General features: G+C 32.4%; 4 protein-coding genes across 4 annotated transcripts; 2 read left to right on the forward strand and 2 right to left on the reverse strand.

Annotated features, from left to right (window-relative positions):
- Positions 1 to 1453: 1453 nt before the first annotated feature.
- On the forward strand, positions 1454 to 2759 carry HELRODRAFT_182977 (hypothetical protein; the record flags this gene model as incomplete). The annotated part of the gene is made up of 2 exons (XM_009033696.1): positions 1454 to 2107; positions 2157 to 2759. The coding sequence occupies 2 exons, from the start codon at positions 1454 to 1456 to the stop codon at positions 2757 to 2759; spliced, it is 1257 nt and encodes a 418-aa protein (XP_009031944.1).
- A 1578-nt stretch (positions 2760 to 4337) lies between these two features.
- HELRODRAFT_182978 (hypothetical protein) lies at positions 4338 to 4907 on the forward strand (the record flags this gene model as incomplete). The annotated part of the gene is made up of 1 exon (XM_009033697.1): positions 4338 to 4907. One exon carries the CDS (start codon positions 4338 to 4340, stop codon positions 4905 to 4907), a length of 570 nt encoding a protein of 189 aa, XP_009031945.1.
- A 7051-nt stretch (positions 4908 to 11958) lies between these two features.
- HELRODRAFT_182979 (hypothetical protein) lies at positions 11959 to 13635 on the reverse strand (the record flags this gene model as incomplete). Its single annotated transcript, XM_009033698.1, has 1 exon — positions 11959 to 13635. One exon carries the CDS (start codon positions 13633 to 13635, stop codon positions 11959 to 11961), a length of 1677 nt encoding a protein of 558 aa, XP_009031946.1.
- An 896-nt stretch (positions 13636 to 14531) lies between these two features.
- HELRODRAFT_182980 (hypothetical protein) lies at positions 14532 to 17565 on the reverse strand (the record flags this gene model as incomplete). The annotated part of the gene is made up of 3 exons (XM_009033699.1): positions 14532 to 14672; positions 15652 to 15843; positions 17473 to 17565. 3 exons carry the CDS (start codon positions 17563 to 17565, stop codon positions 14532 to 14534), a joined length of 426 nt encoding a protein of 141 aa, XP_009031947.1.
- Between the last annotated feature and the right edge of the window lie 1174 nt (positions 17566 to 18739).

The following is an 18739-nucleotide window of genomic DNA, read 5'->3' on the forward strand; positions in this document are numbered from 1 at the left end:
TGTCCATTCCTTTATCCACTCGAAAAAGACTATTTCAATAGTTTATATCACGGCCTGACTGGTGTAAATATATCTGGTTGTCTGGACTGCAGTCGGTTCAAAATTGGGCTGCAATGTTGGTTTCAGGTGGCCTTAAATACGATCACTGGCTTCCGGTTTATCAAAGCATTATTTTCAAGGTATGTTTGACGGTTTTTAAATGTTTTAAGCAAGTTGCCTCAAAATATTTAACTGACAGAGTCTCTCCTAGAACAATGCCACTGTTGAATTGAACATTGAACTCCGGCAACTCAGGTTTACTGTTTGTACCTGACACTAACTTGGCTCTATGTCGAAGAAATTTTTCTGCAGTGGGTCCTGCTGTCTGGAATGGTTTGCCCAGGGACCATGCCTTGTCTGTTATTCAATTTCGTGAAAGTTGAAACGCCATCTTTTTGTCCAAGCTTACCCGTGCCAATGTTTTTTTTCTCCATTCACTGCATTGCTTTAGTAAAGTGCCACGCAGCGTACTGCAATAATCGTTAGCGCCTCTGAGATCTTTTTGAAGGGCGCTTACAAACGCAGCGCTAGTAGGACCTGATCAATCCATTCATCTCATCGAAGTTGTTATTTTAACATAAAAGTGTGGAAGTATTCTTTAAACATCTTATTTTCTCTGTTTTTGCCGCTAGGAATAAAATGGAAATTTAGAAGAAAAATTTTTTTCGATAGACCAACAACAATCAGGGTCAGATTCGAGGTAGGGCAAGCTGGTTGCCTCTTGGTGCACCCTCCTGAAATAAAAATGCAAGTCGATTTTTTGTTGAATACATGCTAAAAACACTGGTCTTGTTCGAGAAAAACTGTTGAAAAATTTTAAATAATCTAATTAAAACGTCATAAAATTAAAAAAAAATCCAATTACGCTATGTTAATGCTAAGGACCTCTACAAATAGTTAGCCACTTCCAACAGACATGCAAACATTTCTACTTCTCCACCTCCCCTGGCGATAAAAATCTGAATGAATGGATCTACTTTTGCGTCATTTATTCCCGCCATCCAGTCATTTTTATCACAGAGCACTTATTTATAAAAGTTTTTTATTTAGAAACTTTTTACCTCAAAAAGTCACCGCAAATCCACGGTCTCAATAGATATGATATAGGTCATGAATAGATATGATATGATATATCCATGGATACAAACGAAACTGAACGTGGAAATGAATCAAATTTTAAAAAAAAATTTTTCTCTATTGCTCAACGTCAAAATATAAAATCGCCTAAACAATAATAACAACAATAATAACAAAAATAATAATAATAATAATAATAATGGCTAAAATAATATTAGTAATAATAATTTATTGACCCTACTTACAGGAACATAGCTATCGTCTCTAACGAGCAATAATGACAAAGGATGTTATTGACATGTTATTTGGAGGACTTTATTGATTACACTTCTGCAAAATGTTCAACAACAGCAACAACAGAATCATCATCATCAACAACAACAATAATAATAATAATGACAACATCAACTACAAAAGCACGAGAAATATTTCTACAATTTCGGATGACAACAACATCAACAGCAACAACAACAATAACATCAACAACATCAACATTAACAACAAAAACAACAACATCAACAGCAACAACATCAACATTAACAACAACAAAATCAACGTCAACAACAACAAAAACAACAACATCAACAACAACATCAACAACAAAAACAAGATCAACAATAATTACTATTATCACGGCTGCAGTGTCAATGATCACATCAACCACAAAAATGACGTCACAGCCACCATAAACTACAACCACAACGCCATTGTCCCAACAAATTTAGCGACAATAGCTGCACAAAATGACAACAACAACAACACATTCACCTCGCTACCGACGCTGGCACACAAAATATGCAACAAAAACATTAACGCTAACTTCACTGACAACACCGACAACATCATTAACAACAGCCTCAACAGTCACATTAACAATCACCTCAACATCAACAACACATCTAGCATCAACAATGACGTCATCCCTACCAAGAACCGAAATAACTACAGCAAAAACACCAACTACCTCAACGTCACCACAGATGACCACAATGTCCACCACAGCGTCTCCAACAACATCCACCACACCACCACAACCACAGCTGACCACAGCGTCCACAACAACATCCACCACACCACCACAACCACAGCTGACCACAGCGTCCACCAGAGCATGCATCACACCACCACCACCACTGCTGACCACAGCGTCCACCAGAGCATCCACCACACCACCACCACCACAGATGAACACAGCGTCCACCAGAGCATCCACCCACACCCCCACCACAACTGATCACAGCGTCCAAAACAATATCCACCACACCACCAAAACCACAGCTGACCACAGCGTCCACCGGAGCATACCCCACACCACCACCACAGCTGACCACAGCGTCCACCAGAGCATCCACTACACCACCACCACCACCACCACAGCAAACCACAGCGTCCACCAGAGCATCCATCACACCACCACCACCATCACCAAAGATGACCACAACGACTCGAACGCTAACAACAACAACACCATCAGCGCGTCAACTGCAGCCAACAACAACCTCACTGCAAACATGACGTCAACGGACAGCCAGACGAACATTCCATGCTGCTACATCATGGTCGGCTTGAACGTCTTCTTTGGTGCACTGGCAATCATCTTCATCTTCAGAATTCTGTCGAGATATCTCTGTGGCTGGTCGTGAGATGCGCTACTGCAGAAGCAGCTGCTGCTACTACCACTACTACCATTACCACTACTACTACTGTTTTTTCTATTACTACTACTACTACAGCTAATACTACTACTACCGCTATTACTATTACTACTACTACCTCTACTGTCTTTACTACTGCTAATACTACTACAGCTACTACTACTACTACTGCAACTACAACCACTGACAAAATTGATTGATTAAAATGATGAATGAATGAATGAATGAATGGATGAACAAACAAATTGAAGAAACATGGAATGAATGAATAGATGAATGAATAGATGAATGAATAGATGAATTAATAGATGAATGAATAGATGAATGAATAAATGAATTAATAGATGAATTAATAGATGAATTAAAAGATGAATTAATAGATGAATGAATAGATGAATTAATAGATGAATGAATAGATGAATTAATGAATGAATGAATCTTAAATGAATTAACAGGGAATTAAATTTTGGATTACTTTTTCGAAGTCTTCAACAAAACGCGTCACCTTATTCACACTTAAACATAAACAATGCAACAGCATCAATAATAATAATAATAATAATAATAAAATAATAATAATTATTATTATTATCGTCATTAATATTATTATATAAATAAAAATTACGTAAATAAAAATAATTAAAATTGGCTGAAAATAAAATATATACATTTACATTTAAAATTCATTCAAGTTTAAAAAGATTTTTATCTGTCTGAAACAGACCCGAAGCTCTGTTAATTAAAAAATCCATTAAATAAAAAAATAAAAAATTTAAATAAAAAATAAACAAAGCATTAAAAAGTGTAACAAAAATACTGTCAACAACAATAATAATAATAATAATAAAAATTATTATTATTATTATTATTATTTCATAAATAACAATAATAAATTATGAAATCTTAGCATTTGTAATGGCTTATCACTGTGATGATTTATAAGCATGGCGAAGATTATTCTGACGATAATTTGTATCAGGCGACTTCATTTAAGAGATTAGAAATATGGTCGATTGACGAACTCGTCAATTATTGTTGCTAAGCCAGCGGAAAAATTGATTTTCAATGTCAGAATATCGAATTAACCGTTTCTGTATATCAAATGAATTAACGTGACAAATCACTCAACAAACCAATCAATTAATCAATCAATCAATCAATCAATCAGCGAACAAAATTTTATAAATTTTCAATTCGAAGGATATATGAACTATCAATATAAACGACTTTGAACCAGTATTGAGACACTCGCCATTCGCTCGCCGTATCAACAGCTGAAATACCCAAACTAATTAAAAAGTTATTCTACCATTCGATCGACCAGCCAACCAATCAATCGCTATAATCGGCCAGCCAAACAGACAACAACCGCCAAGTAGGCACTAACGACACACGTGCATCAGAAGCAGCAGCCACAACAACTACAACAGCAGAGCTACCACACACACACACACACACACACACACACACACACACACACACACACACACACACACACATACTCATATATATATATATATATATATATATATATACATAACCGTCAACAACAAAAACAATGTGGATATGAATGAATTGGAAGCTGAGCTAAACTTTACATTGCCGACGGCAAAAACTCCCCTCCAAGAAAAACTGATGGATGATTGCTGCAGAAAGCTCATGTACCTCCTGCTTTTCTTTCTCCTAGTCAACGCCCTCATTGCCGTCCACTATGCCTACCGGTACTTTACCAGGAGGAACGAACCACCGGGAAACAAACTCTCTGACTTGATTTTCGAGATCAAGCAGAGCGAGGGTGAGGAACATAAGAAGAAAGAAACGGAGAAACATGAGAAGGACGAGAAGAATAAAGAAGACAAAGATGATGATTCAGACAGCATCGAAGAAAACTCAACATCTGAAGCAAAACCTGCAAAACACGTGAAAAACAAACTAGATACCAAGCTCTCTGGTAAAAAATCGAAATCAAAAAATGTAAAAAAACAGAAACCACATAAGTCCTTGAAACGAAAATCAGCCTATAAAACAGGGGAAAAGAGAAAATTGAACCAGAAGCTAAAAGCCAAGATTTCGAAATTGAGCAGTAAAAGACAAGCGGCAAAGTCATCCAAACGATCGAGCACACAGTCGAACTAATTTTACAAATTTAAATGAACGTTTCATTGTGATGTAATGAAGTTAATTTACCTAAATCCAATTAACTAAAATTTTATTGAATTATTCTTTATTATACATTCATGCCCCGTACGATGATAAGTAAAAAGAAGACAATACATATAACATCAATCATAAGCATTTTTATTGCAAAAAAGGGCAATTTTTTTCTCGCCAAACTTTTAATAAACACAAATTATTTTTAATTACTTCTTCACCGCTCCAAATATAATTTTAATATTTACTTCCTGTCCCCAACAAACTTCTGGAAGTCGAGAATAGCAATTAGAGTTGTTTATTACTGTTCATTCTCAGAGCGGTTTAACAAGTATTTTCCTCGGGTCTCCCAGCAATTATGCTTTTGCTGAATAAACACTTTATTGAATTGAATTGAATCCAATAATGCAATTCACTTCTTCCGAAAACAGGGATTTTCTTTTAATTCAATGCTTATTTGTGTCAATGCATCCAAATGGCTCTTAAAATTGAAACAAATTCTGACTTCCTACTAAACTTAAAATTCTTGAAACATTCGCACCGGGGTCTGAACGACGTTTTGTTCCAAAATCTTTAGTCAATTAATTAATAAATCTATAAATAAATAACTCAATCAATCGATCGATCAATTAACATGCATTTAATATGTGACCGATAACGCACAAAGTAAGACATCGTTCGTTCGTTCATTTGTTTGTTTGTTTGTTTGTTCGTTTGTTCGTTTGTTCATTCGTTTATTCATTCATTCATTAATGTCTCTTCACTATGGCTTCCAGTCAGATGTCGTATAAATGCAATAATAATCATGAAGACGTTACTAACATCGCAGCCACTGTATCTAAGAAACCTAATTGCCCTCAAAATACCCAGCAAATGCTTTCGCTCGTTAAAATATCGAACAGCGTGCTTTAACCAACATCGTAAATCGTACATTTTGTCATTCGTCATCATCAATTTAGAACAAACTACCTCATCATATAAGAACCTGCACCTCGTTGACTATTTTTAACAAAAAGTAAAATCTCGTTTTAACAATTTGCTCTTGTAGCCAGTCATATTTTTATTTTAATTGCGCATTTTTTAAACTGAATTACTTTATTGATGATAGTTTTTATTATTTATGCTTATCCTAGGAATATTTATGTCAATCTACAACATATTGCATCTATTTTTCGGCAAAGAGCTTTTTAGTTGCTTGCTATTAGCGTTATATAAATTGTTTTTTTCATTGTTATAACTATTTTATAACTATTTATAACTTAATTTATATTAAATTTATATTTTAATATGTTTTTATATTTTATATGTATATTTGTTGGTATAGATAATGTTGTATTATAATTGTTACAACAGCTTTCCATACTTTTGCAATGGAAAAGTCGCCTGCAAAAACTTGAAGCTATCTTGTATTACGTTCGCTACTTCTTAATGCGATAAACATTAAAATAAAAAATTCAAAATAAAAATGTCGAAATGCTCAACTTGAAATTAAATGTTAAGACTCATCTCATCTAATGTCAAGCAGTTCAAACTAATAGTTTTTCTAAATCAGTTTAGTGGTCATCTATTATTTATTAATTTTTTTCATTAGTCAAGTTTGAGTTCAAGTGCATTTTTATTTTTTTAATTTCTTAATTTAATTTAATAATTCAATTAAACTAGCTTTAAACTTTAAGGTTATATTAATTAATTTGAAAACTTCTCTCGTTTTGTGTCTTTTTTCATTTTGGCACAGAGTTAGTGAAGTGCCATACTGCTTAATTAACTTAGGACTATCACTATTATGGTCTATTATGTATTATTAGTCCTTAGTTAAGCTGTTTTAAACTGGTTAAATTTAATATTTAAAGTAGTTTATTTTAATTCAAATTTGCTTATTATTTATTTTCATTTTTCTGTCATTCATTCATTTATTAATTCATTCATGCATGATCATGAATTAAAGCTTTCATTTTCACTTGCATTTTATTCTGTTCATATTCATCCTGCTAATAAAAATGCTAATCATATCCATTCAATTTGTTTATTCTTCTTCCTCTTCTTCTTCTACTGAAGTTTTACAGAGTTTTAGCACTGATAGGCTATCTTTAAGAAGGCCTAATGTATGATGTTAGGCTTGCTATGTTTTTATTTTAAAAAATTGAGTGTTATATATCTTTTGGAATTTGTTATTTTTTCCTGCTTTCATTATAGATTATATGTTTAACATTCTATTTTAATGCATGTTGGATTGTTAGTTTTGCATTACATTTCTCACAAAGTGGAGGTCTTGCTTTGTTTAATATCCATGGATGGGTAATTTTTCAAAATTAATTAATAATAGTAACAAAAACAATAAGTAAATAAGCAAAGTATATACTAAAATGAATTTATAATTAATTATTAAAGCAGATTAATGATAAAATTATGGCGAGCAAATTGAAAAGTGTTTTTGGCAAGAAGAAAGATAGTGATGAGTCAAGTGTGGAAGTTCACTATGAAGTTAAAGAGGTATCATATCATTAATCAAACAATCAATCAATCAATCAATCAATCAAACAAACTTTTCAATCAGTTGATTCGACATGGATTTCCGCACGCACCCCTCACCATGGCCTTTGATCCCCTGCAGAGCTTGCTTGCTATCGGGACCAAAGATGGAGATATAAGGATGTGAGTTGTGTGGTTGGTTGTGTGGTTGGTTGTGTGGTTCGTTGATTGATTGATTGATTAATTGATCGATCAATCAATTGATTTTGTCTTAGTGAGCTCTCTATTAATAATCAAATATACACATACATTCGGTTAAAAAAAATACAAACATTCATATACAATGTTATACAATATACATATTCATGTACAATGTTATGGGCAATCAATTGTTACATAAAGTGTCCTCCCAAAAGAATATCTCTTATCTAAGCAGATTATCCAGTACACATGACAATGTTATTTAAAAGTTAAATTTTTTTTATTTAGAAAAAAATAACAAAATAATCTAAAAAAATTGTTATTTTAAAAATTTAAAACCAATTTTTGAAACACTTACACATACCAAAAATACCAAAGTACACATACATACACACATATACACGCACACATATACACATATGTACACACACATATACACATATATTCACACATACATACACACACACACATATATACACACATACACACACATATACACACAAACATACACATACACTTATATATATACAATTATTGATGAAAATCACAGCATCTTTGGTGTTTGGCGACATGTATATACATACACATACACACACGTACACATATATACACACATACATACACACACATATACATATATATATACACACATATGTATGTACGCACACACATACACATTTATACACACATACATACACATATACACATACAAATACATATACAGCTACATAAAAAATGCTTAAAGTTTTAAACAGATTGTTAAAGAAATGATATTTCAGTATTAAACGTTAAATGAAATTAAATCAATCACATAATAAAAATATTAAAAATTGAAATACCGAAGGCGGAAAAACAGATAATGCAAACTGGAATGGTTAAAACCTACAACAGAAATAGTTACATTTAAAAAAATAATTTTTAAAATTGAAAGATAACAATAATTAAAACTGACAATAAAGACATGTGAAAATTGAAGTGAGAGACTGAAAACTAAATAAGGCAAAATTAATACAAATGAAATTATAAAGTTAAATTTACGAAAATTATTTAAGGCGGAAGACTATGTACATCCATCGTTAAGTTTAAAAGTTTTATAACGTCACAATCAAACGAAATTCATTCAAACGAAATTCATTCAAACATTCACATTCCCACAAGCATTTATAAAGACAAAATAAATTGTATCCTAATGATTTGCAATTAAAGAGTAGAAATACGTTGACAATATTATCATAAAACAATTTATTTCGTCATTGTTTGTTGATAGCCAGACGTGCCTAGGGTTGATTGTTGTTGCCGAAAGTTCAGTCTCTTATCCGCACATGCTCAGGCCACGAACTTACCCTTGTACAAATTTCAGAAAATTTGTCATCAACACGCGACCTAAACAACGTTGAAAGCTGAGAACAGTCAGGTCTAGCCTCATTGTTTGTTTTTTTTCGAAAGCCGTGAAGCATGAGATGACGTCGACAATGACCATTTTAAGATGCTTAATGACATCGATAGCGGCACATTTTGCCACGTTGCTGACATGAAAAACTTTTTTCCGTGTAAAGTCGACTTTTTATTATCAGAAGCTGGATTGTTTAAATTTGGCTGTGCGTCGTTTGTTAGGCGGCAATAGCTGTTTCTTTAAACAGGTTGTTGTACACAGCCTTTTTATTTTATCAAACTTTTTACTATATTTGTCAAGCGTACCCAAAATGGCGGGTTTAATAGCATTATTGAGAACTTGCCTTTGCATTGGATTAGCCATGAGTGATTCACATTTAACTAACCAATTAAATGTGCTGGCGGCGAATGTCAAAAATTTCTCTTCCATATTGTTATCAAAAGTAAACTTGCATACTTCTACAAATTCTTTTAAGCCTTTCGTTTTATCGCTCACATGCGCGAATTTCGGCAGTACAATTGACGGTTTTTCGGCTTCTTCTAACAAAATGTTTGACTTTCAATCACATCTACTAGCCGAAAACTGGAAAGTAAAGCTTCCCTAGACTCAACTTGACCAAATTTGGAATTACCTAGCAAATAAAGCACAGAAGTTTGCAAAAGCAAAAAAAAACAACCAAAAACATACACATATACATACACACACATACGAAACGAAACGAAACGAAGTTTTTATTTGCTTCTTAAAAATGAAAGTTAATAAGAAGACAATATGAGGACTCGTCTAGTATGGCCACCTTAACAGAAATATCAATATATTGTTTTCAGTAATAGTCAAAATAAATCATGAGATATTTGACGAGAAATTATATAATTAAATTATTTTCATAAAATGGGTATTGAGTATTGTTCTCAGTAATTAACGAAAATGGATGCAAGAAATTATAAAATAAGATTATATATATATAAAATGGTCACTCTAAAGATTTTTATTTATAATAATTTAATAAAAAATGAAAGTTAATAAGAAGACAATATGACCATAGTAGAGTTCATTTGAAGTTACTTGTAAATTTGTTTTATGGCTACTAGGTCTTTTCAATACTTCTTGCTTTTTTACTTTTTTGCTGTAGTTGAAATTTGCTCGATTTGATTAATGTCGTATTTACGTTTTAATTTCTTTTTTAAGTTTGCACAGAATTTACTTTTAGTCTTGAATTTAAAAAATCTAACTTCAGACGGATTTTCCAGATAAATTTTAAATAGACGTTTTTTCTTTTTTAATAATTTTTTAATTTCTGCAGAAAACCATGGCTTTTGTTTTATGCGTTTGTTTTTCTTTCGTTTTGATTTTAAAAACAAGATAGAAATCTGTTGGTGAACAGTTGAAACCCCTCATCAACATCAACGCAATCAAACACCAGTCCGAAAATTGCAAACATTCATTCAATCTATGCAGTCGGTGTACAAAAAAGGAGAACTTTATTTGTCTTGAGTCTTGACATTTATTTACATCATCGAATGAAGCAAAAATTAGAAAATGATCTGATAAGTCGCACATTACAACCTGAATTTCAATTTTTAACGTGTTTTTAATGCTGGTTCTTGTTGGAATTTTAATAAGTGGTATTAAGTTGTAGCATTATGTGAGATGCAAAAAATTAGTTTTATTGTTGTCTTCTTTTATAATGAGTTCAATCAATCAATCAATCAATTAGCTTATAAAGCGCTATTTCCGCGATGTTCAACAGCGCTCCTCAATGAATTTTGAAAACAGATGGGTCTTGAGATCCGCTCTGAACTTCGCAAGTGATGGAGAAATAGTTAGAGAAGTAGGTAGAGAGTTCCAGAGAAAAGGACCAGAAAAAGCAAAAGCAGATTTGGCAAAAGAGTGTTTAACACGAGTTAAGAAAAAGCGAGAAGAAGAAGACGATCGTAAACCGGGGCGTTTAGGGTCAATTAATATATCTGATAAGTACTTAGGAAATAATTTAGATTGAGACTTATACATCAACATGCAAATTTTAAAAATTATTCTATATTTTATAGGTAGCCAGTGCAAGAGAACCAGATATGGAGATATATGAGAAAAGAAAGGGGCACGAGCAACTAGACGAGCAGCAGAGTTAAAAGCTTTACTTAAAAGATAGAGTATAGAGTCAGGAAGACCATAGTAGAGCGAGTTACAATAATCAATCCTAGATAAGACTAACGAAGTAACAAGAAGGAGAAGAGTAGGATCATCAAGAAAAGGCAAAAGTTTTTTTATTCTACGTAGATGAAAGTAAGAACTTCTAGCAACACTATTAATCTGAGAAGAGAGAGACATAGTAGAATCAAAGATAAAACCTAGACTGCGAAACTTATGAGAGACATCAAGAGTTTTAGAATCAGGTAAGATAATAGGAGGAATAGTAATTGAGTGTTTAGATTTATTAAAACAAATTAATTCAAACTTAGAAGGATTAAGTTTAAGACACATAGAATCAGACCAAGCGATAATCGAAGAAAGACATAGAGATAAATTATGAAGAACACTATTGAGATTAGATGGAGGAAAAGAAGTATAAATATAAGAATCATCAGCATATAGTTGACTAGAGAAAGAAAAGTTATTAATAATACGAGGTAGTTCAGAAGTATAGAGTATAAATAGAAGAGGGCCAAGGATAGAACCCTGAGGTACCCCGAAGTTGAAGTCACCCAATAACACTATGCAACAAGTTTTTTGCTACTCAGACTTTGTTAGTTGTTCTAGGGTAATTTGGGTATACTGATTACAAATCTGCTATTCTTTTTGTCATAGGACGTCAGGTTATAAAGTTACAGCTAAAAGATTGTGAATTTTAGGTGCTAAATTAGTCCATTTTCAGCTGTGCTCAAGAATACTCAAAACCAAAACATATTCATAATCTGATTGATTTTTTATTTATTTAAATCAAAATTATTATATAGGTAATGTCTCAAAGTTAAATTAATAAGAATAATTTGTCGATAATGATCTTTTGCGCTTATATTGACTTTCACTTTCACGCTGTAGAAACCAACAGAAATCCCCCATCATGTTACTATCAAAACGACCCTGACACCGGTGTTCCATAACAGAGATTTCTTGATGGAATCTTTCTCCCTGTTCATCACTGACAGCTCCTAAATTGGCAGGAAAGAAGCTAAGGTGGGAATGGAGGAAATGGATTTTTAGGGACATTCTACAACCCATGTTTTGGTATGCCATTATGAAGTTTTCTACCAAGTTCACATAGTCTTCTGATCTGTGGTTTCCTAAAAAGTTCTGAACCAGTGCCACAAACGCTTCCCAAGCCAGCAACTCCACAGGCTCTAGTTGTAATTTGAAATTTGGGTCACGAATAACTTCACGTATCTGTGGTCCAGTAAAAACTCCTGCAGCTATCTTTGCGTTTGTGAGAGTGGTTTTGAATTTATCTTTAAGATAAATAAATCCTTTCGAATCAGTAGGTAGCGCCTTGACAAAGTTTTTAAATATTCCTAATTTGATATGAAGAGGAGGAAGGAAGATTTTGTCAGGATTCACCAACGATTCGTGAAGAATGTTAAATTGTCCAGGTACCGGATCAATTCTCGCAGGCCAGTCTTTGACGAGATAGTGATTTGCATCATCACGACTGTTCCACAGACACAAAAAGCCCATGTGTTTCGTGTACCCCAATTGCATCCCAAGAAGAAGAGCAACAACTTTGAGATCTCCACTGATATCCCAGTTGTGATCAGTGTACTTTATAACTTTAAGAAGTGTCTTCATAGATTCATATGTTTCTTTCATAACCACTGCATGGGCTACAGGAATGGATGTTTTAACATTTCCGTTATGTAGCAGAACTGCTTTTAGACTGACTTTACTAGAATCAATAAACAGACGCCAATCTACAGGATCATACTCATCATCCAATTTTGTCATTAATCCAGCAATGTCTACACAGTAACATATATTGTCCTCTTTGTTGTAAAATTTTGCAAATTCGGTGTGCCGGTCACGAAAATGGGATATTTTAGTTCCTCTGTCCAGTAAATTCCATTGCTGTAATCTAGACCCCAGGAGTTCTGCTTTATTTTTAGTTAACCCAAGGTCCCTTACCAGATCACTAAGTTCTCCCTGCGTGATCATGTGAGGTTTATCTTTGTCGTAATCTGGTTTGTATTCAACATCAACCATTTCATCACCACTTTGTTCTTCTTCGCTATAAAGAACAGTGTCTGTAGGAGGAGTTGGAACAGGATATTCAACACTGTGGGGAACTGGTTTTATTGCAGATGAACAATTAGGGTACACAATTGATGCTTTGGTTTTCTTAGAATGTCCTTGTATATTTGTCATGCAAAAGTAGCAGTCTGAATGGTGATCTCTTGGCTCACGCCATATCATTGGAATGGCATAAGGTATTTGCTTTCTTTTCCCATTTAACCATTGAGTGAGACCTACGTAGCAAACACTGCAGCAAATATGTGGAGCCCAGGTTCTTTCTTGATCCGCCACCTTTACTCCAAAGTAATGGTAGTAGGCAATCTTTATTCTGTTTGACAAATTTTTTCGCTGATCACGAGGTGTAAATTGCCCACAAATATAACAAAAATTGTCTGGTTCATTCAAACAACTACGGTTAGATTTCTTCATTTTTATCACTGGATAAATTTAAAATTAATTTAGAATTGTATATTTATAATATAGTTCTGGAATAGTGTATTTATATAACAAAATTGAACAAAAAAAGAATAAAAAGAAGAGATGACTAATAATATTTAAGGGAAACAAAATAGATTCAAAGAATAAAAGACAAAGGTAATAAAATAGAACAAAGAAAAACATTTAGATATTTAAATTTTTAAATTTGGTATGAAAAACTTGAAATTGAACATTAAATACAGCAAAATTTAAAAAAAAAAAAAAACAAATAACTAAAAAACTGTATGTGCTACAAAAATTCTGATTACATATTTGAAATCAGCATCAAAAACTCTATATGGATAATATAATTTTGCTCAAGTAGCAGACACAAAGTTAAAATTTGTTGTCTAGTGTAATCAAATAAATTTATTTTCATCATTCGCAACATGTGATAACTGTTTTAATTATTTGAGAAAGAATTTTGGGTCCTAAGATGGTGGTCGGTAAGTTGCTATCACTATTGGGTACTTTTTTGAATCTTTACTAATTAACTCAATTAAAAATGTTTCAAAAACTTTCCACATAAAAACCGATACCACCACCATGCTTACTGCATCGATTTTTCCCAACAAAGTGGTAGCTTTCCATTTCAACATCACTGGCATTATTCAACCAGATCTTTGTTATTGCAATGACATCAAATTTGAAAGAAAAATTTATTAATAAATCATAAAGTTCATTGGTTTTGTTTATTTGTTTATCAAGCTTCTTATGTTCATGTGCATCACGTTTAACATTAAATTTCTCTCATCAGTAATGAAAGACTGATATTTGGCATTGACTGATTTTACATCATCAAACAAAATAAAGTTTCGTGACAATCGTTTATTTGTTTATTTATTTATTTATTCGTCTGTCAGATTCTGATTTTTAAAGAATAATAAAAAAATATGGTTTATCCATGGTAGATCAGATTTGATGAACACACGTAAAAATTGTATTGTCTCCGCTCTTTTAATGACACCGCCATCAATTGATATTTCAAACTGATGATGAGATGATGACGATGATGGTGATAACATTGTAATAATAATACCAATGATGATGATGACGATAGTAATAAAAATGAATCGGAATAAATTAGAATCATGTGATAATTGCCTAATCGTGTTACTATTTATTAGTCGGAACATGCGCGCACACAGACGATCACGCATATATATATATATATATATATAAATTCATATATAAATTCATGGTAATATAATATATAATATATCCCCTAATATATATATATATATATATATATATATATATATATATATAGGGAGAGAGAGAGAGAGAAAAACTTTATGTATGAACGATGTACATACAGTACATGATGTATACTTACCTGCATGTATATTGTTGTTTTCATTGTTATTATTGTTATTATTATTTTGTTATTATGTTGTTGTTGTTATTATTATCATTTTTATTATTGTTGTTATTATTATTATTATATTATTATATTATATTATATTATATTATATTATATTATTATTATTATATTATATTATTGTTGTTATTATTATTATTATATTATTGTTATTATTATTATTGTTATTATTTTATTTTATGTTATTTAAAATATTTAATTTATCTCTCTCCCTCTCTCTCTCTCTCTCTCTCTCTCTCTCTTGTAAACATTATTCGGTCCGATCATGTCTGCAATAGTCTCTAGTTGAATCTTCACTAACTCGTCGTCGTACGCTATGCTATCTTCTACTGCGGTAGAAATGTGACTTGAATCAATTTCGAAACCAAATAACTCTAGTTGTACTCATTCCATTTGGATGAAGATCTTCATTAGACTAAATTAATACTCTACCCTTCTTGTTATTTTATTCTATCTTTTACTCTTATTTTATTCTACTTACCAGTTTGTTTCATTTTATTGTCTATTTTCATTGTTATTTAGCCGTATATATACACACACACACACACACACCACACACACATACACACACACACACACGCACGCACCGTATCAAAGCCGTATAAAAGATTGTTCTCACTATTAGATTCGGGCGACCAGGGGTGGACATACTTGTGAGGCACTCCAGCGAGGAGCTGGCCGTCGTCTGTCTCCAGTTCGCCATCAACAAGGTTTCGTTTATTATTTTTGTCGTTATTATTATTGTTGTTGTTATTATTATTGTTTTTGTTGTTTTGTTGCTGTTGTAATTATTATTATTATTATTGTTGTTGTTGCTGCTGTCGTTGTTGTTGTTAATTAGCCTAAGGAATTTCTACATAGAATTATGTGAACTTATAGAATTAATTATTATTCTGCATTAATTAAAATTTAATTATATGCGGAGCCTATTTCCAAAGGATATGCTACTACTACTGCTGCTACTGCTACTACTACTGCTGCTAATGCGGCTGTGCTACTACTACTATCGAATCTAGCCACACATTCCCATTACAATAAGCAATCACTTGAAAACACTCGGCATCGTACTAGATTCAAGGCTAAGTTTTGATAAGTATATTACATCAATAAGTCAAACATGCATCATCTTAGAGCAATTGGCCACATCAGACCGTTCTTGTCAACAACATTAGCATCTTCATTAATACGTTGTTTAATCTTATCTGGATTAGATTACTGCAATAGTCTTTTATATGGCGTCACGCATTTACAAATGAAAAGACCTCAAACATTGATGAATAAATTGCACTTGTTGTCCTAAACATTAAACTTTCAGCATGTCAGACCAACCCAATAAAGAACCTTAAAACTCTTCACTGGCTTCCGATCGAATTTCGGATCCAAATTTAAAATTCCCACAATTACATTCAAGACACTTTCAACATCACAGCCAATTTATTAAGAAATCTAATTGCCATCAAAGAATCGAACAGAAACTTGCGTTCATCCAAAGCACCTACAACAGTCTAACAACATGTGTCAACCAACATTGCCACCTTCATTTTGGAGCCTGTTCTAATACTGAATTAGAACCTGTTCTAAACCTTCACTGGCTACTTTTAAGGATAAACGAATTTTCGGAATTAAAAAAGAAAACTTGAAAACTAAAAACTTATCTTTGTACTATTTGCTACAATCGCTAATAACATTTAAACAGCATTGTATCTATTAGATCTAATTGTTTGGCTTTATATGTCATTTCCATTATATATCATATATCATGTTGCACTGGCTTGACTGGCAAAGAGTGTTTCAGTTGCTTGCCCTTAGCGCTACATAAGTTATTATTATTATTATTATTATTATTATTATTATTATTATTATTATTATCATTATTATTATTATTATTAATACTGCTGCTACTACTACTTCTACTACTCCAACTACTACTACTAATGATAATAGTTATAATTAATATTAATATTATTATTATTATTGTTTTACTATTATTATTATTATAAACAATGTTGACAAACTTTTTGTGTGCAAACAAGTTAAAAAATGATAAGGAAGGACGAGTTTGCATGGAAACAATGGGCTTATTGATTGCTCCTTTTTTCACTTGTGTCGTCTCTCTTTTTCTCTCTCTTTCTCTCTCTCTCTCTTTCTCTCTCTCTCTCTCTCTTTCTTTATCTCTTTTCTTTTCTTTTACCTTTCTTCTCATTCACTATTTTCTTTCTCTTTTGCTGTCTCGTTAGCTTTCTTTCTATCTTTCTTTCTTTCATTCTTCATAAGTATTTTCTATGGTATTTTCTCATTTTTCACTTGTCTCTCTGTATTAAATTTACCGTTCTTTCCTTTTTGTTTCTCTCTCTATCTTTCACCATCCCCTTTCTCTCTCTCTCTCTCTCTCTCTCTCTGTCTTTCACCACTCTCTTTCTTTCTATTTCTTTTTCTTTTTCTTTCTTCTTCCTCACTACTCCTTTGGCTCTTCCTCTCAATGAAAAATCAACAATGACCATATGACACTGTCTGTCACTGGGACGACAGAGTGGATGACGTCACATCCGGGCGATGGCAGTGTGGATGACGTCACATTTTCGGAAGTCGCGTTTTAATACGAAATATAAAGAAAAAACGCCATCCTCTTATCTTATTTTTATCAGTCTCTCTTTATCTACTTCACCGTTGCCTTTCTCTCTCTCTCTCTCTCTCTCACACTTTCACTTTTACTTATTCTTTCCAACTACCTCTTTGCCTTCTTTTCTATTTGTGTTCCTTTCTTTGTTCGTACTCTCTCTCTCTTCGCTATATCTCTCTCTCTTTTTTAAGTTGATCTCTTTTCTCGTCCCCATTCTGTTTCTGTTTCTCTCTCTCACTCTCTACTTTTTTTTTCTTCTCTCTTTTTCATTTTTCTCTCTTTGTCTCTCTCTCTCTCGCTCTCTCTTTCTTTCTTTTCTTTCTTTCTCTCTCCTTTTCTTTCTCTCTCTTTCCTATCTATCCCACTGTAATTCGTTACAAATTTGTTTTGTTCTTCCTCCTCCTTTGAAACAATCACGATCGATCTTTTGCACCAGTTTTATTGTGTCGCATATATTGACGATTTATTTATTACTGGATGATTACGATGACGATGATGATGGTGTTGGTTTTGTTGTTGTTGTTATTGTTGGCGAAGTTTCTGGCTAAGATGATAATGATAATGGTGACGATGATGTTGTTGTTGAGGATGATGATGATGATAATAATAATAATAATAATTTATAATAATGATGATAATAATAATAATTTTTAACTACTACTACTACCACCACCACCACCACTACTACTAATACTAATAATAAATATAACTACTAGTACTACTGCTACTACTACTATTACTACTACTACCACTACTACTATTATCACCACCACCACCACTACTACTACTAGAAATAATAATAATAATAATAATAATAATAATAATAAATAATAATAAAGACTCGGCACCACAATCATTCTCTCCTTTTACCCCCTTTCATACTACTACTACTGCTACTACTACTACTACTACTACTACTATTAATAATAATAATTATACTACTACTATTACTACTAATAATAATAATTATACTACTACTACTACTAATAATAATAATTATTATTCACTACTACTACTACTAATAATAATAATTATTATTACACTACTACTACTAA

The sequence above is a fragment of the Helobdella robusta genome (genome assembly GCF_000326865.2).
Source record: "Helobdella robusta unplaced genomic scaffold HELROscaffold_96, whole genome shotgun sequence".
Taxonomy (NCBI): domain Eukaryota; kingdom Metazoa; phylum Annelida; class Clitellata; order Rhynchobdellida; family Glossiphoniidae; genus Helobdella; species Helobdella robusta.